The sequence below is a fragment of the Camponotus floridanus genome, unplaced genomic scaffold (assembly GCF_003227725.1).
Source record: "Camponotus floridanus strain SB8 unplaced genomic scaffold, Cflo_v7.5 scaffold147, whole genome shotgun sequence".
NCBI classification, from domain to species: Eukaryota; Metazoa; Arthropoda; class Insecta; order Hymenoptera; family Formicidae; genus Camponotus; species Camponotus floridanus.
This window is the reverse complement of record NW_020229267.1, coordinates 218,776-243,122: the sequence shown is the minus strand read 5'-3', so window position 1 is coordinate 243,122 and position 24,347 is coordinate 218,776. Positions and strand designations below refer to the sequence as shown.

Here is a 24,347-nt window from a genome sequence, read left to right as displayed (position 1 = left end):
CGGGATTTTGGGCCCGCTGGAACGTGGCCCAATTAATTTGTAAATTGGCGGTGACCTCAGGGAGCCGCACGTTATTGGCCGCCGATGAGGTCAGGGGCCAAAGTTTTTACAGTTGCCATGCGCACGCTCCTATTCGATCAGCTGATTGGCGTGCAGCTGATCGTGACGTGCGGGCGCGCATGCCCGTGTGTTGCTTTAGTTTTGACGGCGGTTGGCGATGTTATTGTCAATCGCTTAATTTCAAGCGTTTTTATGCGGTGCAAAAACGAGCGGTGACTCAAACGTTCGAGTTTTGTTTACCGAACGAAGGCTCGAGAAAGTTCTCGATGCCCGTTAGATTTGAAATACGGATTTTAGCAACGCGAAATTTTACATTGAGATAATCGATTACGCATTTCGAACATCCAGCCCGCCTCGTCAGCGCGTGACGAAATTCGCGAGTAGGAACGGGGACGGGCAGATGTCGCAAGCGGCAATTGGCGGTATCTGGATCGCGATCGATGAATGGAATGTGTGACGCAATACGATAACACGTGTTGTTCAGTTGATTTCTATCTTTCGCGAGACTAAGAGTTGCGGTAGTGAAATACGGTGATATTTACAGTGAAATAATGAAAAGTAGTGCGATGTGAAGTGCAATGATTAATAGGGATCAATTGTGCATCGCTCGGGGATGCACAATGTACAGTGAGTGGGTAACTAGGGATGCGAATGAGGAAATCGCGGCGAGAACGCGAGATGGGCGACGGACAGCTGTAATGAAAAATATATACACGATATATACAATATGTACAATATAGTGAGGCGCGCAAGACTCTACGCATCGCGGGGAGAATAGTGCCCGAGCATTATTCGCCTACGGACGCGCGAGCCTCCTTGACTCCCGGTAAAAGGACGAGTTTTACGACTGGCCGAACGAGATCCGAGGTGGAGGTGCGGACAGTCACAACGCGGACCGTGCCATCGCTTCCTGGATGCAGCGCGAGTATTCGCGAGGGGCCATCGGGAAGGCAGGGTGATCTCCGAGCGGATGAGGCACAATGCTCCGACCTCCGGAGCGGGCTCGGATTTGAGCCATTTTGATCGAGGTGCCAAGGCGTGGACATACTCCTGAGACCATCGCTGCCAGAAGTGGTCACGCATTCGTTGCAGCAGCTGCCACCGGGATAGGGCGTTCGGACGCCGTTCGGCTAGTGAAGGCTCTGGGACCGCCAGTAGAGGGGCGCCTATTAGGAGATGCCCAGGAGTCAATGCGGTGATGTCGTCGGGGTCATCTGAGAAAGCCTGCAATGGACGAGAATTTAAACATGCTTCGATTTGTGAAAGAAGAGTACTCATCTCCTCGAAGGTGAGCGTAGTCTCTCCTATCACCCGTCGCAGGTGGTGTTTCATGGATTTCACCGCCGTTTCCCAGAGGCCTCCGAAGTGCGGCGCGGCGGGAGGATTGAAGCGCCAGGATATCCCTTCCTTGGCGACTTCCCGAGAGATGCGACGGCCGTCGGAAGACGACGCGCGGAAGAATTCTCGGAGTTGGTTGTCCGCCCCGATGAAGTTAGTTCCGCAGTCCGAGTACATTTCCTCGCACAGTCCGCGACGGGAAACGAACCTGCGGAATGCGGCGAGGAAGGCGTCAGAGGAGTAGTCAGATACTACCTCAAGATGAATGGCTCTGGAACAGAGGCAGACGAACACGGCTATGAACGCCTTGTGAGCCCGATGTCCTCGCCCCTTGGAAGTGCGGAGGAATATCGGGCCAGCGTAATCGACTCCTGTCCTCAGGAAAGGGCGTGCTGGAGTAACTCGCCCCCGAGGGAGGTCGGCCATGAGGGGCCGTGGGGTGTGGGCTCGCCAGCGGGTGCATGTCACGCACCGGTGCAGTGTCCGCTTGATTACGGCTCGACCTTGCGGCACCCAGAAGCGGAGGCGAAGGAGCCCCAAAGTGAGCTGAGTGCCTCCATGAAGCGTCCGGCGGTGGCAAGACTCTATCACTAGCTTGGTGAGCCATGAAGTGGGCGGCGCTATCATAGGATGTCGTTCATCGTAAGTGAGTATTGCGTGTTTCAGGCGGCCGCCGACGCGCAGGATCCCGTCGTCGTCGATGAATGGATGCAGCCTGGCCAGGTGGCTACCGCGAGGCACTGGGCGAGACTCTCGCACGGCGGCTAGTTCAACGGCGTAGTGGATCCCTTGGACGATTCTCAGCCAGCGAATGAGGGAGGCGTCGAGCTCGTCCGAGAGCAGTGCGACGCTGGGAGGATGACGAGCGGTCCGGCGCCAACGAAGACACCAAGCAGAGACACGTAAGAGCCTATGCAGTGTCGAGAACTGTAGGAGTATTTCAGGCTCCGGTCTGACCTTGCTGATGGCCGTTAATACCGTGGTTTTTGTTTCAGGAACGCTGACCATTGATGCCTCGTCGCTGGCTGGCCATAGTGACGAGTCGCCGAGAAGCCAGCCGGGGCCCTCCCACCATAAGGGGTGGTTCAGCAGATCCCTCTGGAAGCACAATCGGCAGGATTCTCTTGACCCGGGACGTGTCGCCACTGCGCTTCGGGGAGCCGGTCCTGGATCAGCGACACTCTATTGGCCACGTAGGTTTTCCACCGCGAAGCATGACCCTTGATCCAGTGGAGGACAACCTTGGAGTCGGACCAGAGATATACTGGCGCCGACACCTCCAGTGATGACCGGAGGTGGTGCACGAGATTGGTCAGCAAGGAGGCAGCGCAGAGTTCCAGCCGTGGGAGCGTCACGGGCTTAATCGGCGCGACCTTGCTTTTCGCGGCCAGTAAGTAGATGGACGTTTCTTCCGTACTGGACACGCGAAGGTAGACGACGGCCGCGTATCCACGCTCAGACGCGTCGGCGAAGCCGTGGATCTCGACCGTCGGATCCTGTTGAATGACACCCAGCCAGCGCCTTATTCGGAGGCGCTCCAGCAAATGGAGCTCGGAGAGGAGGCGCTGCCAAGACTGAGCGTCCTCCGCTGGGAGCGGAGAGTCCCAGTCCAGCCTTTTCAACCATGCTGACTGGATTAAGATCTTGGCGCGGATGATCACAGGAGCGAGCCATCCCAAGGGGTCGAATAGCCGTGCCGTTTCCGCCAGGACTCGCCTCTTAGTGAATTCGCCAGTGCTTCGAGGCTGGATGGCGAAGGAGAAGTCGTCGCTGGCTGGATGCCAACGCAGGCCTAAGGTGGAGTGTACCTCGCTCTCCCAGGAATGGTGTGCCTGTTTGAGTCGATGATCGGGAGGAACACCCTCAAGGATGGCCTCGCTATTGGCGGCCCATTTCCGCAGCGGAAACCCGCCCGCCGTGCAGAGCTCTCGGAGCTCCGTCTGCAGGGCGACCGCGTGCTGCAAGGTGTCCGACCCGGTGATCACGTCGTCCATGTAGCAGTCATGGCGCAGAGCGGTTGCTCCCTTTGGGGCTCGTGCCTCTTCGTCGGCCGCCAATTGGTGGAGAGTGCGGACAGCGAGGAACGGAGCACAGGCGAGCCCGTAGGTCACGGTGTTCAGCTCGTACTCTTGGATCTTGCCGGAAGCCTTTGGACGCCAGAGTATCCGCTGGAAGCGACGATCTTCAGGGTGGACGAGTATCTGCCGGAACATCTTCTCGATGTCGGTGACGAACACGAAGCGGTGCCGGCGCCAGCGAAGGAGGACATCAGCTAGTGCCGGCAGTAAGTTGGCGCCGATCAGCAGATGTTGGTTGAGGGAGTCCCCCGAGGCGATACGTTGCGACCCGTTGAAGACGACGCGGAGCTTGCTGCAGGAGTTGGACTGGCGGAGGACTCCGTGGTGAGGTAGGTAGCATCCTGCGGTACCGACCGTATTCACAGGACTCATGTGTTTCAGGTCCTCGTACTCCTGCATAAACTCCCGATACCGGATGCCGAACGCAGGATCTCTCTTGCTCCGGAGGTCCATCGCTGACAAGAGGCTTTCAGCCGGTTTACGGGTTCCACCAAGCGACGTTGGCGGGGAAGAAAACGGAAGTCGTACTACGTATCTTCCGGACGCAGTTCGCTGGTGAGTACTTATGAAGAGGGTCTCGCACTCTTGATCCTCTGGTATAAGGGCAACAGAGGAGGGGAGTTCCCTTTCCTGTTCCCAAAAGCTGTGCACAAACTGATTGAGCTCTTGGTCGACAGTGCACTGCAAGGAGTTACGGAGTCCTTGGAAGGGTGCTGCGCTGGATCCCCCTGACAGGATCCATCCCAGGGCTGTTTTCTGGGCGACGGGATCTTGAGGACCACCCTTGCGAAGGCCGACCTCTAGGATGGTTGAGCAGACTTCCGCGCCCAACAATAGTTCTACCGGATCGAACTCCTGATACCTGGGGTCGGCGAGCTCAAGACCATGAACGTGAGGCCAGGAGGGGAGGTTCTTCACCGAAGAACCCTGATAGGCCGACAGGCGCGGTAACACGAAGGCGACGGCCTTGAGTTTGGCCCCGGTGATCATCAAGGAGAGACTGAGTGCTACTCTCTCGCGGGTTGACCCGGATCGCGATTCGCCGATGCCGATTATGGACACTGAGGAGCGGGAGCGGGAAAGTCTCAGCCGTTGGACCAGTGCTTCGGAGATGATCGACACCTCGGATACTTGATCGAGCATCGCTCGGACCGGATGAAGACCCCCGGCGCGGTCAGTGAGGTACACGCGAGCTGTCGCGAGGAGGATCGCCTTACGCTCAGACGAGGAGTGCATCGCAGACAGGGCGTTCACCTCGTTGGAGGAGGGCGAAGTGTACGCGTCGTGCAGCGTAGTGTGGTGCTTGCTCTTGCACGTCAGACAGGTCTTCACAGACTGGCACTTGGAGATCATGTGGTTCCCGAGACAGTTGTAGCACAGTCTACCTTGCTCTACAAAGGACTTTCGGTCTATCGCGGACTTCGCCTTGAAGTCGTTACACTGCATGAGGGTGTGCTTCCCCTGGCACAGTGCGCACTTCAAGTAGTCGGATCCGGTCTTCGTGTGGTGAGCTTTCGCGGTTCGAGACGCGCCATCGGAGTTTGGTTGCGATACTCGCGGCCTAGCGGCGTTTAGCGTGAGAATGCGCTTAGCGATGAAGTTGACGAGAGCAGCGTGGTCTGGCGGATCAGTGGAGTCGCAGGTCGAGGACTCCCATTCCATCCGTGTACGCGAATCGAACAATTCGACGGTGAGGAAATTGAGGAGATCCATACCGTGGGAGTTGATGGGTCTCCCTATACTCTCCTGCGCGTTCACCGCGGTCGTTGTGAATGCGACCGAGTTCTCCCGCTGACTCGCACTTCATTTTGGGAACGGAGGTGAACGCGGCGAAATTAGAACGGATAAGCTCCCTCTTGTTCTCGAAGTGCTTGCACAAAATCGTCCAAGCGCGATGGTAATTATCACCGGTCACCGTTAATGATTTTATCAATTTTTCAGCGACTCCCTTGACACAAGACCGGAGGTAGTGAAATCGCTCGATGTCGGAGACTGACGCATTCGCCCCGATGACTGATTGGAAGAGGTCGCGGAATGACGGCCATTCTTCGTAAGATCCCGCAAACGTCGGAAGCTTGATGCGCGGCAACGAGGTTTTAGGAGCCCGGTCGTGGTCCGACTCGCCTCTGAGCGCGGCGGGCGTCTCGCCCTCAAGCTTCTCAGTGTAGCTGGTCAGCGTGCTACGTTGTGTCACGTAAGTATTCTCCGCGACTTCAATAAAATCAGATACAGCGTACTCACTCTCCTGATACTTGTCCTTCAGCGCCGCACGAATGAGCTCATGCTGGGTCTCCATTTTTTGCCAGAGATTGTCCAGGATGCCGAGGCGAGCTTGGATGGCGTCGCGGGTGATGTTGCTCACGCCCATCTTCCTCAGATTGTCCACGGCGCGGGAGATCCGACCATGAATGTCGTGCTGCGCTTCCAGCAGCACCTTCACTTCAGCACTCATGTCTAATATTCCTTTGTCTTTTCAGAGGTCACTTCACTCCACAAACTGCACGAGGGGATCACTCACGAAACAGCGGACGTGGATGATGGTAATATCCGGCTCGAAGGACCAGAAATGTTCGCGAGCGGATCCGGCAAGAGATTGCGCGAACGTTGAAGGATAGGCCAGTGCAGTGAAACTCGTGATATTCACACAAAACAATAGTTTATTAGAGTTCAACGATGACCGTGACAAGTGTACAGAGCAACGAGCGGTGCGACAAGCGAAGCGGTTAAACTCGCGGGAGATCGCGAGCGGCGTGACAGATCGAGCGTGCGGGAAATCAAAGTCCGAGAAGAATAGCGGTTGTCGTATAATATTTGCGGTTTGACTGAGCGGTAAGATTAAGCGGTATAGTAAGCGAAAAGTGCGAGACTTTTTTGGAGTCTACGCGCGGAGCTACTTATATCGCGAGCGGGATTTTGGGCCCGCTGGGACGTGGCCTAATTAATTTGTAAATTGGCGGTGACCTCAGGGGGCCGCACGTTATTGGCCGCCGATGAGGTCAGGGGCCAAAGTTTTTACAGTTGCCATGCGCACGCTCCTATTCGATCAGCTGATTGGCGTGCAGCTGATCGTGACGTGCGGGCGCGCATGCCCGTATGTTGCTTTAGTTTTGACGGCGGTTGGCGATGTTATTGTCAATCGCTTAATTTCAAGCGTTTTTATGCAGTGCAAAAACGAGCGGTGACTCGAACGTTCGAGTTTTGTTTACCGAACGAAGGCTCGAGAAAGTTCTCGATGCCCGTTAGATTTGAAATACGGATTTTAGCAACGCGAAATTTTACATTGAGATAATCGATTACGCATTTCGAACAAAATATAAAATATGTAATGAGTAAATAATAAAATATAATCGTCATAAAAATTTAACAACAAGTTTGTTGCGTATCGTAATATATATTATTTTATAAGGCAGCATCAACATATATAGTACATCCTCCCAAAACTTCAAATATATTTCCAATTTTACAAATATGATGTTACTGGCCGATCGTGATGGCCCGAAATCTCGGTAGCTCACGCAAACGGTGTCGGTAGAGGCGTGGAGTTCGCGGAGAGCGGGGGAGAGGAGGTCGAGAACACTGAGACAAAACTAATAGTAATCATAAAAATTCGTAACATATATTTCGTCAAGAAAAGAAAATCGAATAAAATAAAAAATGTATTTAATCATATGGTTGCCATTCCGACATAATTTCACGCGCACAACCAGTCGCAATTCGGTGAAATTTGTTTTATTTACGGCGTCTTATATTATGGCGGCGTCCCGTGAGCGAGATAAGGACAGCGCTATCGATGCGAACGGCCGCGATCAAGAGCGAGCGAGACAGAGCATGGATCACGCGGTCGATGCGTGTCTATTGTGAAAAGCCGGGAAAGACAAATAGATTATTAGCCGACGGGTTAATGAAGGTGCGGCAATTAATCGCACCCGCGATACTGTTCTCGCCCGCCCGAGATTTACCCGATAGCAATTGATACTTCGCGAGTCTCGCGCGATAGAATGCGGCAGGGCGTATGGCGCAATACAACGACGTTACGTTAATACGACGAGTTTCGGTCGAAATATAAAGATTTTCCGACAAACGACAGCCGAAACGCACAGATTATGCTAATAACGACGAAATAAGCTCACAACGACGATAGATTTCACGAAAACGCGGACAATTTACAATATACGACAACGCGAAATATGACACGGTGACTGGAGGCATTTCCCGGGGAAGCAGCGGTCCTGCAACAAAAGCTCGAATGAATTGCCCTCTATTATTCGCGTGTTTCCTAAAATCGCGAAAGAACGGAGACGTTAATGGCATATGGGCCACGTGCGACAAACGCGAATAATCGACATTATCTGATACGTAAAATCGAGGGCCCGACACAATTCACCCGAGCGGCAGCGAAATTGTTGGCCTTATAGAAATATCGTTCGTCTCACCAGAATGGTCCTCGAAGATCGTCAACAGAAAAAGCTCTCGGTATTCTCAACGGAATCTGCGTCCTTTTGTGTCGCTAGTCCGCCGAACAGTGAGGTGCGTGAGGTCCGCGGGAGACACGTCGGCGATCGTTTCCCCCGATTTTCCTCGCCGAATCTAATTGGCGCAAGGCCGTGTCGCGCCCTTCACGGGCCGATTTTTATCACGGCCGTAATTCTGCTGTATGGGTAATAACATGTATGGGCCCGGAAATTCTCGGCCGCAAAGAGAAATACTCTCGGTAGCAAACGCCCCTTGCCCCGCCTGACTTCCTCGGGGTTCGGGAAATCCTCCGGTGATCTCCAGGGTGATTCTCGTTATACTCCCGGCCCCGAGTGTAGGGCTGGTTCCGGTCGGGGTCCTCGCGACGCCGCTCCGAATTGAGGTCTCCCACGGGGATGTTGCCATGTGGAGTGCGCATCCTCTCTAAGTTTCTTTGAGCCTCCTCTTCCGAGCTGCGGTAATTAAAAGAAATAAATCAGGGGGGCCGGCATGTGTTCGCAGCAGCGAACAAATTTGAATTAAGATGAATTAACAATATTGATTCACCTGATGTGCTCCATTTTAGTCGGCAGAACCCCCGTCCTCACTGCATCTCCTCACATCCTGTCCGCCTGTCCTCCTCCCGACGACCGGTTGAGACGAAACGATATCCAAATCCGCTGAAAAGGCCAACACGAAACGCAAATGCAAAACGAGCGCGCAAAGACGCGTACACAAAAAGAAAATGCCTGAGAGAGAAATCGCAAAAGAGGACCGCTCCTCCGTCATAGCGGAAGGATGCAGGTTCCGAATAAGGCTCTCTCGGTCGGGCACTTTACCCCTGTAACGAACCACGCACAGGCGTCACGTCATAACTCCCCCTTCTCTGGGGAGGACCGAGGAGATCTTGGCTGTGACGAACGTCGACAGCCACCAACTTCGCCTAAGTACTCTACCTTATACTCTGGGTCAGCCTTCCAGACGACAAGCCGCGTATGCGGCATCCAGGGTTGCTCCTCTCTCGGGTCGGCCTTGGACAGTCACTGCTCATGATACAACGACGAATAACGGACCGCAATTACGAGTACACTAAATGATAGTCGGCGCACGCTCGCAAGTAACTCGCAGAGGGAAGGGGTGAGAGGGTCGGGTACACTAACTCCGAAGTAAATTACAAAGATAATTTATTTAAAAAAAAACGACGCCTCTCGTTGCTCCAAGGTCCTCCGCGACAGCAAGTGCGGGGTCCTCGACCCGACGGGTCTCCCGGCCGGGGCTCGTGGGCTGATCGGTTGCAGTCCGGGTTTCTCCTCACTGCGCGATTAAATCGGCCGACGTGGTGGCTGCTCTCCGGCCTGTACGGACCCAGGTCGCGCCAATTCTCCCCGCAGCGAGGGCAGACCCTCATAGTTACTCCGGACCGCCCGCACCCATAACAGAAGGGGCGGGAGTCCTTGGGATGGGGACATCCTAAGTAGCGGTGGCCGACCGCCTGGCAATTCCAGCAGCGGTCGGCCCCGCGAGCGGTCCCGTGGCGCTCCTCTGTTTGGGAGGCCCGCTCCCTGGTTGCCGGGATCGCCTCCACCGCAACTTCGCGCGAGGACGCCGGGCTCGTCTGCGTCCCTTTATCCCGGTAGCGGCTCCCCAACAGTCGCCGGACTTCCTCCAGGTTGGTCCTGGTCACTGCCTCCGCATCCATCAGGTCCATCGGTAGCTATCTATGAAGGATCAGGAGGGTGATAGTGTGACCGAACCGATGGAGAGAAATCGACAAAGCCCCGAGTTTGATCGGATTACAGCGGTTCAAGACCCTACCTTTATTTTCACGGCCGCGAACTCGTTTCTCCTTCTCACGAGCAAGGAGCGTGGAATCCGTCCTTTTGTCAAATTTCGGGATCCCTGGGTTGAGCACCACTTCGCCCTGGATCGTCGGAACGAGCACCCCTTGGCACTGCGACACTCTCAGACAGAGTCCTTTCGCTAAGCGGTGTGATTTTAACACCATTCTATAGCACAGGTCACACTCGGATCCTCAGAATGAGCACCCCCGAGCACTGCGACACTTGCGGACAACGTCCTTTTGTTACGCGGTGGAAATTTGCATCCTGTTGCGTCACTCGGATACACTACGCAACGGCTGAACAAAACCGTGTCGGCGTAACGCGACCCGGTGTCAAGTTACATGCGCGCACTGCGTCACCGCTAATCGCGATCTATCACTCGCGATACACGCAATTTATTTCGCGCTTTAATTGCGACAATTAATATCGCCGTTGTACCTCGTTTCCTCGAGCTTTCACGCGTCGGAACTACCCCTCGATAAATAAAGACGCTGAGATCTTATTAACTCTCTGTCTTCTTCACAGGTCGCGGACAATGATGTCGACAACTTCCGGAACCTTTTCCTTGGACTGCCGGACATGAAGAGCCACGATCCCAGACAGGAGACTATATTCTAGATTCAGTTCTTTGGCTTGGGAACACAAGGGTGTTTCCGCTTGATACGGAATAAATCACAGAACACTGACTGTTAATATTTTAATATTAAAATATTTATTAGAATAATAATAATAACTAGTATAATTATTATCCTGTTTACAGCGCTCGTGTGTTATCGTCGCACGTAATCTTACTTCGCACGAGATAACAATATTTTACGTCGCTCAACGATATTTAATCTGGCTAGTCGAACTCGCCTAGCTAACTTACTAATTAAAGTAATCGCCTAGCTAACTAATTAAAGTAATCGCCTAGCTAACTTACTAATTAAAGTAACAATTAACTGCACGGCAATCAACGTACGCCTTCTACAAATACGGTTATATAATCGCGACGGACTTTATCTTTCCTCAGCCACGATCCGAACTATCCGAACGCTCGTCGAGGAAAAAATCTCGGACGCTCCCTGCTCTCTGCTTTATAGCCTCCCCACCATTGCCGAGTCGATCTCCCTACTCCGCGGAGGCTCTGCCTATACATACGTGCACTTACAGCTCTCGGTGCACCTTAATATTAAAAATCAAATAAAATCGCGAAATAACATTACAGGTATGCCTTTCGCGTTAAACTAAGTATATAAAAATAATAACATAAAATTCGTAGCTGCACTCGAGCATGTGCACTTCTTGCACTCTGTGCACTCGCTAACTTAAAATCACGCGAATCGATAAAATAACTTAATCTAATCGCTATTCGCGTTAAAATAAATATCTTAAAATAATAACGTAAAATTCGCCAATGCGCTCGAGCATACGCCCTCTCGGTGCACCCGATAACTTAAAATAAGTCTGATCGCGAAAACAAATTAATATCATCGCTTCTCGCGTTAAATCAAACATTTTAAAATAAAATTACAAAATTCGCAACTGCACCTGGACATGTGCACTTCTTGCACCTCGTGCATGCGATAACTTATAATCACGCGAATCGACAAAATAACTTAACATAATTGCTATTCGCGTTAATTAAAATAATCTTAGCGTATAATACGCATGTGCACTTTTGCAGATGCACCTGGTGCACTTTGTGCACTCGACTCTTAAAATTAATCTAATTAGGAAAATAAATTATTATAATCGCTTCTCGCGTCAAAATAAACGATTTAAATGAATAATACACATGTGTCTTTTCTCATGTGCACTTTATGCACTTAGCCTAAAATTATTCTAACTATCATAATATATCTAAAACCGACTTGGGAACACTATTCCCTCTTCGCCGAACAGCAAATATAATCTTTCGAGTTGTGCGCCCTTGGTGTGTACCTTATGCACTGCGGGCACCTCTTAGCATAACTAAACTAAAATATTTTGCAACGCTTTGCAAGTTACTCAAAACTTGTTTGGCGTGCTTCTCTATCGATTCCGCAAGTTTTCAGGAAATGCACTTTTTATGTGCACCTTCTGCACTCTGTGCATTTTCCTGCAAAATCAAATAAAATAACGTAATTCGCGCTAAGATACTATCCCGCGCTCAAACTAAATCAAAATTAATCGAAAATAAAATAATTCTTCTGTAGCACCCAGATACCATCTATAACGGCACTAAGTGCTCTCTCAGAGAAATATGAACTGAAATTTATTATTATAACAAAACAACTTAAATTCGCGTAGCAAAGGATCTAGAGTCGCCGCATACGCGAAAAAATAATAAAATACAAATTCTAACTTCTCCGAGCTAATCGCCCTCCGATATGTGCACATCTATTATAACGCACACATAACAAAAATTAATAAAAATAAAATACAATGCCGGGCTATCTTCCGGTGACTTTGCGAACTGGAAAATGCTTGTTTTATCACGTGCACTTTTTATCTACACTTAAATGCAGTTCGTGCACTTTTTCCGGAATTAACTCTATTCCGTCTCTCGAACGTCTTCACAACGTACCGGACGCTTTTTCCATTTATTCCGCTTAGTTTTACATGCTCGCACCTATCTCAATAAGCTATGTTAACTTATCACTAAGTGCACTATCGCGTGTGTCCATTTATTCTCGCCAGGACGGACCTGGCTGCTAATCCTCGCCGTCACTCGCCACTTGTCTTAAGCGAATAACTGGCATCTGCTTGCCGTCTCGTCCCGTTCTGAAAGAGATCGAGTCGGTCATCATCCTGACCGGTGATCGTGAGTCCGATGATGACGAGAGAGTCCCTGCTGCGGCCGGGTGGGGTAGCTGCCGGTTGCAATAGGGCTTTAGATCTTTAACATGAACTTTTCCAACCGGGACTCCGGCCAAACTCGCAAGCTCGCATACTACGGGCGACAATCGCTTTTTAATTCTAAACGGGCCGTGGAATTTCGGTGTCAATTTTCGGCTACGTTTTGCGCCACAGACGACAATACGTGTTGCCGTCTCAAGACTAAATCTCCTACGCGAAAAGTACGGTCGCGTCGTCGAAGGTTATATTGCAACGACTGCTTTTGGTACGCCTGCTCCAAATTCTCCGACACCCACGCTTGCAATGACTGCAAATTCTGCATTCGCTCCGACCATTCCGCGGGATCCCGTGTTTCGACCTCCGCGGTTCCGAGCGCGCAACGAATTTGCCGGCGACAACTCGCGGCCAAGATTTAACAAAGCTGGTGACGCGCCTATGGATGAATGGTGTGCGGTATTATATGCGAAGCGGAAATCTTTAAGGTATTGGTCCCATTCTCGATGATCCCGCTCTAGGAAGCTACTATCATCGTTTTTAGTACTCGATTTACGCGCTCCACGGAGTTCGCTTGCGGGTGATACGGATGGTCGTGTGGGTAATTCCATGCTTGTCCGCGAATGCTTTCAAAGTCCAATTAATAAACTCCGTTCCATTGTCCGTCAGCAAAAACCTCAAGGCGCCCCAACGCGAGATGACGTCACTCAATTTCGCAAATCTTTTGACCGTTCGCGGCCTGTATTGCGCTACACTCAATCCACTTAGTAAAAAGATCTTGAATCACGAGAACATACTGATGACCGGACTTATTACGCGGGAACGGACCCATGATATCGGCAGCGACTACCGTCCATGGCCCTTCGATTACGCGCTATCCCATAAGACCGGCGGGGCCAGCTTGTCCTACTTTAGTGCGTTGACAGACATCACACCTTTTGACGTACCGCGCGACCTCCCGAAACATGTTCGGCCAAAAATACGCGACACCAAGTCGCTGGTACGTTTTCTCTACGCCCAAATGTCCGGCCTGAGGATCGTCGTGTGTCTCGCGCAAGGCCTCCCCGCGCAGCTCCAACGGCAACACCAACTTCCATCGGTCGAGATCCTCTACTGTCTCCGATACTACCGGTTTGGGCCACATATAATACAGCTGTCCGTCCACGATCCGCCAATCCGTAAAATGCCTACAACCGTCCGAAATCTCTCCAAAACACTTACGATACCACGCGTCTGCTGTATTCGCGATAGGATATTTGCGCGACCGCTATCGTCGTCACTTCGGTGTCACTCTCATACATACGCGATAGCCCATCCGATACATGATGCAGGGCGCCTTTTCGATACACGATATTATAGTCGTACTCGAGGAGCTCTAACGCCCACCTCGCGAGTCTACCTGTCGGGTTCTTCAGATTATGGAGCCATCGCAAGCTGCTATGGTCTGTAATCACCGTGAATTGGTATCCCTCTAAGTATGGTCTGAACTTTTTAATGGCCCAAACTACAGCTAAACACTCCTGTTCCGTAACTGAGTATTTCTTCTCGGGATTCGACAGCGCACGGCTCGCGAACGCGATGATGTGCTAAGTGTTGTCAATATTTTGCGTCAAAACAGCACCAATTCCGACGGAACTCGCGTTGGTCTGCACGACGAACGGTATGTTAAAATCCGGACACGATAATGTAGGCGCGACAACCAACGAGACCTAATCTACTCAAAGGCACGACACTAGTCTTCCCCCCATTCTCAGCACTTTCCTTTTTTCAAAAGACGCGTCAATGGTTCGGTAGCGAACTGCGGTATAAAGCGTCGGTACCACAATGACATACCCAGGAAACGACGCAACTGTTTCAAGTTTGTTGGTGGTGGATATTCCATTATCGGGCGCGTTTTCTTCGGATCTACGGTTAAGCCGTCCCTTTACACGACAAATCCCAGATAACGAACCTGTGAGCGACAAAACTCGCACTTCTCCGAGTTTATTGTGAGACCGGCAGCCGAAATCCAGTCCAATACGCGTTTCAACCATACCAAATGTTTTTCGAAGGTTGGCGTTACAACTACGATGTCATGAAGATACGCGAACGCGTGTAGTTCCATTTCTGGTCCGATAAGTTTATCTAATAAGCGCTGGAAAGTCGGGGGCGCCCCCGTTAGTCCGTACAGCATCCGGGTGAAATGATACAACCCTTTTCCCGGAACGCTAAACGCAGTGATCTCTCGGCTTTCCTTGGCCAAAGGTATTTGAAAATACGCCTGGCTTAAATCGATCGTCGAGATATAATGCGCGGATCTCAATTTATCTAAGATGCCGTTCATGTTCGGCAGCGGATACGCGTCCTTCTTGGAAAGACTGTTAACCTAAAATCGAGGCAGAAGCGATATTTACCGTTCGGCTTTTTTATCATCACTATCGGATTTGACTACTCGCTAAACGATGGCTCAATGATACCGGCCTCTAACATTTTGTCTACCTCGTCGCGAATTACTTCTTGGAGCTTCGGCGAAACGAGATAACACCTCTGTCTGACGCGCGATGACCGACGTCGATTTTATGTTTGATGAGAGAAGTGACATCAGGACCAGCGGTAGTTTCCGGTACGTTTTTTGCGATAAATTCTTTAAGTCGGTCTTGCTCAGAGGGCGTTAATTCGGGGAGCGCAGCACAGCATGTTTTCGCGAGTATTTCTCGCGACTCAAATGGATAGTTGATTTTAGGCTCGTCCTCGAAACACCATCTTGAGGACGCGAAACTTATGTTAACGCCTAATCGACACAGTAAGTCCAACCCCGCTATGCACGGAACAACCAAAGTCAGCAATAACCCTACGGTGATATCACACGTTCGATCCTCTAACATGAGCGATATTTCCGCTTCTTCGCGTATTTCGACGATCTGGTCGTTAACGGTACGAATTCGCGACCCGTTATTCTGCCTAGTTGGTATCCTAAACTGTCGTATAATTTCGATTCCTTCCCGACCAAAGATCGTACGGTTCGAGCCGGGATCGACGAGGGCTTGAAGGGGTCGCCCCTGCACGAATACTTTAAAATACAATAACGGCGTTAACCGGGAGCAATCAAGAGCACCGTACGAACTGCCGGTACAATCTGGTATCGGGATCCCTATTGCAATTTCAGGAATCGCAGAGACCCGTCCTACTGACTCCCTTTTTCGTTTCCCGAGCATGAGGGGCACGTCTTGACGGTGAAATTCACTTTCCCGCAGCGGTAGCAATGCAAGCGCTGCGGTTCTTTACATTCGCGTGCAACGTGTCCCGTTTTCTCGCAATTCCAACATTTGATGTTAACGCGCGAACCTACAATCGTCGCGACGGTGGCCGTCTCGGTTGCCGGATCGGCTGCAGGGGTTGCGGTCGCCGTACTTTTACGCGATTTTCCGGACGCCTTCCCCTTCTGCGGTCCGCGCGCATCAACGCCGGCAGCAACTGCAACCGTTGCAGTTCGCTGCTCTTTTTTTCGGTGGCCTGTATGCCAGTTCGGGGAAGATGGACTGTTCCGCGGTCGGAGGCGCGATGCGTTTTGGTGGCCTCATAACTTCTTTCCACGCGCGTCACTCGACGCTCCAAAGTCGCGAAATCATGAATGTCCTCACGATCTACCGCGGTCCTATAGCGCGGCAGCCTATTGCGATACACGTACCTAAGCTGTTCGTCCAGACTCCACGGCGGGCTCATGCGATCAAAAAGAGCTAACATGTATGTGAGATACTCCGCGAAAGGCTCGTGTTCTCCCTGAGTCCGCCGAGCAGCCTCATCCCGTAATGCGAACTGAAAATCCGGGTTTCCGAACTGAGCGCGCCACGCGGCAACGAACTCCCGCCACGAATGCAACTCCGCTCGTTTATGCCAGAACTAGGGATGGGCAAAAATCACTCGATTATTTGAATATCGATGCTTTTCTTATTAAGGAATCGATTATTTATCCGATGTTTTTATGTTCGATTAATTGTTATATGGATATTTGTTCTTCTCGATGGTACTAAATTTATCACTAGATTTTACTAACAACTTTTCGTAAGGTAGGTTCGAGGGTAATACCCTCTGAGAAAATTCGTGGACATTAGCTTCGTAGTTCATGTCCACGTTTTTTAGGTCCACAGAGGGCGTATCGCTTTCAGGGATCACCTAAGAGCGGGCCATGACACCTCTCATTCTTCTCTCTGCGCTTACGCAAGTTTCGCCGCATGTGACGGCACCATTATATGCTTTTAGGCCGGTATTACGTTTGTCGTACGACATATTTTCTCAGCGTATTGATTGGCTGCTTTCTATGGACTTGAGAAATTTTTTATCCAATAGCCAATCAATACACTTGAAAAATTCGTCATACGACAAATGTAATATCAACCTTAAAAGATAATTTCTGGTATTATCTTATATATTGGTCCTCTTTCATCGACGCCATATGCAGCCATATGCAGCCATATGTGAATAAACGCAAAAGAACATTAAAATCGAAGGTAATCCAACTTTAAATCCACTTTATTTTTTTAACTATATGCATAAATATTAAATAAAATTAAAAATTCAGACTTATTTTGATAATATTATCTATGCCTGCTTATTAATTCGAGAGTTTTATTTTAAATTAATATTCTAATATTACTATGTTCGCAAAAGCTTAATATTTATATGTATTTCTTGCATTGTGAGCACATTCGTGCGTACGAGACGGTTTCATAAATGAAAATTGTATAACAAACTTTTTTATATCTTCTGATTAAACATTCTCGAAACTAAGATATATGTAATATATAAACATATTTTAACAATTAAAAAAATTTCAATGCATACAATTTCGTTCGTTTATTTTTATTCATTTTGTTTGTTCACTTTTATTCATTTTCTTTGCTCATGAAATATACGCTGATTTTGTTTCTATGTTACATATAACGAATATTGTTTGATACATATTATTTATGAGATTGATATATATATATATATATGTGTGTGTGTGTGTGTGTGTGTGTGTGTGTGTGTGTGTGTGTGTGTATAAAATTTTTTTTATCTTCTTTTAGAAAAAAAGTTGAAAATTGGAAACAGCTAAGTGCACCTGTCTGCTTGCTCCTTACTTCGCAAATTACCAATATATATATTGCGAAGAAAAAAGGTGAATATTATAAAATGATAGAGAATAAAAAGGAAAAAAAAGCGTTGTTTGGGATTATTTTAAAAAAGAAAATAATACATGTGCGCGTTGTACATTATGTATAAAAATTTTGAAACATGGTGGTAATACTACTAATTTAATGCAGCATTTAAAAAGAAAGCATCTACTGCATCCACAACCTGGCACAATGATTCAACACCAAAAAATAAATACGACTAAGGAGTCAAGTACAAAAAAAAGAATATACGAGAGAAACAAAGAAGAACAAGACGAAGAAGTCGATAATCCAGGTTTTTTGTGTGCTACGGTCCTAAGCAAATTGACCAATCACGATCAGGCAGTAAGATAGCCATTTTAAAACGTAAGGACGTAAGGACGTAAAGAAGAATTCCGATTTGTTAATTTTCTTATGCGGGGTCTACAATGCGAGTCGTAGAGTCGTAAGTCGTAAGAAATTGACCAATCCCAGTTGAAGTTCAAAAGAATAATCAACTGTGATTGGTCAATTTCTTACGACTTACGACTCTACAACTCGCATTGTAGACCCCGCATTACTGCTTACGTATTTTCGTGTGCTAGGGCCCTTATTGTAGAACAGGGCTACGTCCTTACGTCCTTACGTTTTAAAAAGGCTACTTTACTGCCTGATCGTGATTGGTCAATTTGGTTACTAACTACGTTTTACTGCTTACGTATTTTCGTGTGCCAAGACCTTTAGCTTCTCGCTAATTGAATCACAATGGTTTGGAAACGGTATGTACATTTGCAACGTATTCTGGAACAGTTTCAACATTCTTCAAAGAAATAGCTGTGATTTGATATTTAGTAACCTACCTACCTATATATATATATATATATATATATATATATATATATATATATATATATATATAGGTAGGTAGCTTTGAAGGAAGATATATATATATATATATATCTTCCTTCAAAGCGATTAACCTATATTACACTGTTCGTAATATTCGAAAATGCTATTAATTTAATATTAAAAAATACGAAATAATCGATTATTATCGATTTTTTTTAGACATAATCGATTTTTAAAAAACCGTTATTTTTGAAAATCGATTATTTGAATGTCGATGCTTTTTTTAAACATCGCCCATCCCTAGCCAGAACCAGTACAACGCGATACACGATAAGAAAAATGGCAAAGATTTCAATAAATCTTCGTCGCTAACCGGTAGCAACGCGCCTCCTTCCTCGATTCGCATGAGGAACGTTTCCGCGTCACTCTTGCGCGCCCCCGTGAAATTTAAATTCCATCGTCGCATGATGTTATACATCCATCACGGACGACGTACCCCGATTAAACGGGCGGCTATTTCCCGATGGCGCGACCGCGCGGTCCTCCGACAACGACAGCAGGGATGGCGTAAATCGTGACTGAACGCGAGGAGGCGCGACGCTTGGATAACCTGGCCGTCGCGCGGTCGCACGATATGCTCCCCCGAGATGGAGGTTTCCACGTAACCCGGCCCCCATGTCGAACCGCTTGCTGGAGCTATCCGGTCTCATAGCGCCGGTCTCGAGAGGAGCCAAAAGTTCCAATTCGCTATACGTAGGCGAGTGCGTGGGGTCTAGGCCGAGAGTCCGCTCATGACGCGCAAGACGTGCCCTCATGATAGTTTCGATACCCTCCAATCGCAAAGCGCATTTCTCTAGTTCGGCCTTCAACTCGGCCGCCGACAGCTCGTCAATCCACTTTAATTCCGACATCGCGAGGGAAATTTCAAAGAGAGGGAGGAAGAAAAAAAAAATTCTGATTCGCGAGCCGACCGATCAAAAGGCTCGATATAGGAGCAAAAGATCGTCAGCCGGTACGTGCTGTGAGCTCCCCAAAATACTCTGATCAACTATTCGCACGCGAGTAGCAAGTTCGAGGAACGCGCACGAAAGGCTCCGCTAATCTTTAATAAAGATAAGAAAATTTTTCCGCCTCCTTTCGCGATCACGTTCGCTAGAAACCGTATCAGCAACGAAACGCAATCATGAACGCCAAATAACCGGAAGACAGCGCAAAAATCCTGTAGCGTAATTCTGGAGCAAACGTAACCCAAGCAATACTACTCGAAATTCGCTAAATATCATCAGTCAAAATGCGTCAATTATGCGATCACTTCATCAAAGTACCGAATGCCCGAAATTTCATGACCATGCGCACGCGGACCATGCGGACATACGAAGATACAATATAATTTCAACACAAGTAATACAATATAATTCATACAAAATATGATTTAAATAAAAATACAAAAATGCCTATAAAGAGAAGTAAGGATTAGCACGACAAGCAATCAAAATATACAAAAGTTTCAAAATTTTCACATCAAAAGATATCAAATTTCAGAAAAGAAAATAATTCAATTTAATGTTGGGTCTACTCAAGTGACCTCCACAAATGTCCCATGGGATATCGAAGAAACACGGGATACAAGAACTAATTTAACTTTATTCAATGTTCTCTGTAGGATAGAGCGAGTGAAAAAATGAAAATAAAGAGAAAATGTAAAAAAAAATGAGCAAAAATTAAGATGTAATTAATTTTAATTAAATAGTTGACGATACTGCCAGAAAGGAAAAGTAAGAGCAACGAACAGAAGTGAGGGTGCATCTAATAATAAATAATAATAAATAATAAAGTTAGCAATATTTCAAAGGTGACGAAAAGCGAATGAAAAGGTCCGAAAAGAACTAAAATCTCTAATTTTGTACAAGTAATTCTTCAACGCAAAGAAGAGAAAAGGAAAATACATATCCCGTGACCTTATCCCATGTGACAAAACAAGAAAAAAAAATGAATTGAAATCCGCGGCGTAATTCGGAAACGAATAATAAACAGTAATACTACATTCGATACAATTAGCGAGGATAATAAAATTTTGACTATTTCTCAATTATGCGATCTCAAAAGCCGAAAATTACAGCAAAAACAAAAGCGAAAAGAATATTAGAATCCCGTAATCAATGGATATTTAAATAACATGAAGAAGTAATCCGTCGTGTAATCCACACGTTCCCGTACATTCACGCGAATAATAGAGAATGGAATATACTAAAAAAATAACACGAAAGCGGAGATAGACGCGATATAACGAATTATCGACAGCACGAATCATTCAATAACAAGATCGATCATATTCGGTCGTATACATGTTCAATACGTTCGAAATCAATACAATGATATCGCGAAAGAAATGTCTTTCAATCGATGATCGATAATAACATTGATCTAATCCGAATAATATCGAATAATACAAATCTTAATATCATAAGGCACAGTTCAATATTAATACCATTCCACAAATAAATATTACAGAGCAAATAATATTCACAGTTTCATCCAATAATCTCATCAAAATAAATAATCTTCACATAAATTCAATAATAGGCAGACACAAAATAAATTCAAATATGTTCAAATATATTCGCAATTTTCTCAGAAATACCGCTCTCGATCCTCAAATTCCGCTCTCTCAACACGGAAATCTTTTCGAACATCCCGTATTAATTTTTAAGGGGCCCCACGTTGGGCGCCAATTTGTGACCGTGAAATTTCTTTTTTTTTTCTGAACAGTGAAGTTATTAAGAGAACCGATGGTGTTGGCCCACGGCACACCTTCGGCACGATCACCCTCCGTCGACTCGGCGGTCGCACCAAAAAAAAAGAACAAGAATTTCTGAACGCCAGACGCGAATATCCGCGTCGCGCGAAACGCTAATTGCAAAGAAAATCGAAGGGCCGATCGTGACGGCCCGAAATCTCGGTAGCTCACGCAAACGATCGGTAGAGGCGTGGAGTTCGCGGAGAGTGGGGGAAAGGAGGTCGAGAACACTGAGAGAAAACTAATAGTAATCATAAAAATTCGTAACATATATTTCGTCGAAAAAAGAAAATCGAATAAAATAAAAAATGTATTTAATCATATGATTGCCATTCCGACATAATTTCACGTGCACAACCAGTCGCAATTCGGTGAAATTTGTTTTATTTACGGCGTCTTATATTACGGCGGCGAGTCCCGTGAGCGAGACAAGGACAGCGCTATCGATGCGCACGGCCGCGATCAAGAGCGAGAGAGACAGAGCATGGATCACGCGGTCGATGCGTGTCTATTGTGAAAAGCCGAGAAAGACAAATAGATTATTAGCCGACAGGTTAATGAGGATGCGGCAATTAATCGCACCCGCGATACTGTTCTCGCCCGCCCGAGATCTACCCGATAGCAATCGATATTTCGCGAGCCCCGCGCGATAGAATGCGGCAGACCGTACGGTGCAATACACTAACGTCACGTTAATACGACGAGTTTCGGTCGAAACAAAGATTTTCCGACAAACTATGAAAGCCGAAACGCACAGATTATGCAAATAACGACGAAATAAGCTCACAACGACGATAGATCTCACGAAAACGCGGACAATTTACAATATACGACAGCGCGAAATATGACACGGTGACTGGAGGCGTTTCCCGGGGAAGCAGCGATCCTGCAACAAAAGCTCGGACGAATCGCTCGGCTCCTCTATTATTCGCGTGTTTCCCAAAATCGCGAAAGAACGGAGACGTTAATGGCGTATGGGCTACGTGCGACAAACGCGAATAATCGATATTATCTGATACGTAAAATCGAGGGCCCGACACAATTCACCCGAGCGGCAGCGAAATTGTTGACCTTACAGAAAGATCGTTCGTCTCACCAGAATGGTCCTCGAAGATCGTCAACAGAAAAAGCGGTATTCTCAACGGGATCTGCGTCCTTTTACGTCGCTAGTCCGCCGAACAGTGAGGTGCGTGAGGTCCGCGGGAGAAACGTCGGCGATCGTTTCCCCCGATTTTCCTCGCCGAATCTAATTGGCGCAGGGCCGTGTCGCGCCCTTCACGGGCCGATTCTTATCACGGCCGTAATTCTGCTGTATGGGTCCCGGAAATTCTCGGCCGCAAAGAGAAATATTCTCGGCAGCAAACGCCCCTTGCCCCGCCTGACTTCCTCGGGGCTCGGGAAATCCTCCGGTGATCCTTTCAGTTATTTCAATTACTCAGTTGTTTAATGCAAAATAATTTGAAACGGTCCGCTTTTCATCTATTAGAAGTTAGCCCCCCACTTTTCGAATTAATAAATTTTAACGGTTGTGCTGAATTGTGCTAGGTTTGTGCTATATTGTGCTCGAATATTATAACCATAATATGAAAAATACGAAAGAAAATGAAGAAAAACGAATTTTTAGGTCAGCCCCCCACTTTTCGTTTTTTTCAATTTTTGCGATTGTGCTGAATTGTGCTAAGTTGTGCTAACATTGTGCTAAAATATTATTTAAAAAAAATAATAACAAAAAAAGTTACGATGAAAAAATCATTTTTAGATAATATTGATTTTTTTATCATAACTTTTTTTTTAATTATCCGCTGACGATAATATTGCATATCTGAATTGTGCTAGCCTAGCACAAGTCAGCACAACTTTCGGTTTCTCCAGCACAGCGATATCAAGGGCATTTTACTCTTGAGCGCGAGTCCTTGCGCTCGGATTCTATGTCCGTAATTCGGCTTTTCAATTGTCCGATGAAGATAATATTGCATATCTGAGTTGTGCTAGCCTAGCACAAGTCAGCACAACTGTCGATTTCTCCAGCACAGCGATATCAAGGGCACTTTACTCTTGAGCGCGAGTCCTTGCGCTCGGATTCCATGTCCGTAATTCGGCTTTTCAATTGTCCGATGAAGATAATATTGCATATCTGAGTTGTGCTAGCCTAGCACAAGTCAGCACAACTGTCGATTTCTCCAGCACAGCGATATCAAGGGCACTTTACTCTTGAGCGCGAGTCCTTGCGCTCGGATTCCATGTCCGTAATTCGGCTTTTCAATTGTCCGATGAAGATAATATTGCATATCTGAGTTGTGCTAGCCTAGCACAAGTCAGCACAACTGTCGATTTCTCCAGCACAGCGATATCAAGGGCACTTTACTCTTGAGCGCGAGCCGAATTACGGACATAGAATCTGGAGAAATCGACAGTTGTGCTGACTTGTGCTAGGCTAGCACAACTCAGATATGCAATATTATCTTCATCGGACAATTGAAAAGCCGAATTACGGACATGGAATCCGAGCGCAAGGACTCGCGCTCAAGAGTAAAGTGCCCTTGATATCGCTGTGCTGGAGAAATCGACAGTTGTGCTGACTTGTGCTAGGCTAGCACAACTCAGATATGCAATATTATCTTCATCGGACAATTGAAAAGCCGAATTACGGACATAGAATCCGAGCGCAAGGACTCGCGCTCAAGAGTAAAGTGCCCTTGATATCGCTGTGCTGGAGAAATCGACAGTTGTGCTGACTTGTGCTAGGCTAGCACAACTCAGATATGCAATATTATCTTCATCGGACAATTGAAAAGCCGAATTACGGACATAGAATCCGAGCGCAAGGACTCGCGCTCAAGAGTAAAGTGCCCTTGATATCGCTGTGCTGGAGAAACCGAAAGTTGTGCTGACTTGTGCTAGGCTAGCACAATTCAGATATGCAATATTATCGTCAGCGGATAATTAAAAAAAAAGTTATGATAAAAAAATCAATATTATCTAAAAATGATTTTTTCATCGTAACTTT

The 24,347-nt window shown here is 47.6% G+C and overlaps 2 protein-coding genes across 2 annotated transcripts; both read right to left on the bottom strand.

Annotated features, from left to right (window-relative positions):
- Positions 1-816: 816 nt before the first annotated feature.
- Positions 817-1,575, bottom strand: LOC112637247. The gene has a single exon (XM_025406505.1). It carries the CDS (start codon positions 1,573-1,575, stop codon positions 817-819), a length of 759 nt encoding a protein of 252 aa, XP_025262290.1.
- A 908-nt stretch (positions 1,576-2,483) lies between these two features.
- Positions 2,484-5,928, bottom strand: LOC112637246. Its single transcript, XM_025406504.1, has 2 exons — positions 5,474-5,928; positions 2,484-5,277 (listed from the first exon to the last, which is right to left on the bottom strand). The coding sequence occupies exons 1-2, from the start codon at positions 5,926-5,928 to the stop codon at positions 2,484-2,486; spliced, it is 3,249 nt and encodes a 1,082-aa protein (XP_025262289.1).
- Positions 5,929-24,347: the final 18,419 nt, after the last annotated feature.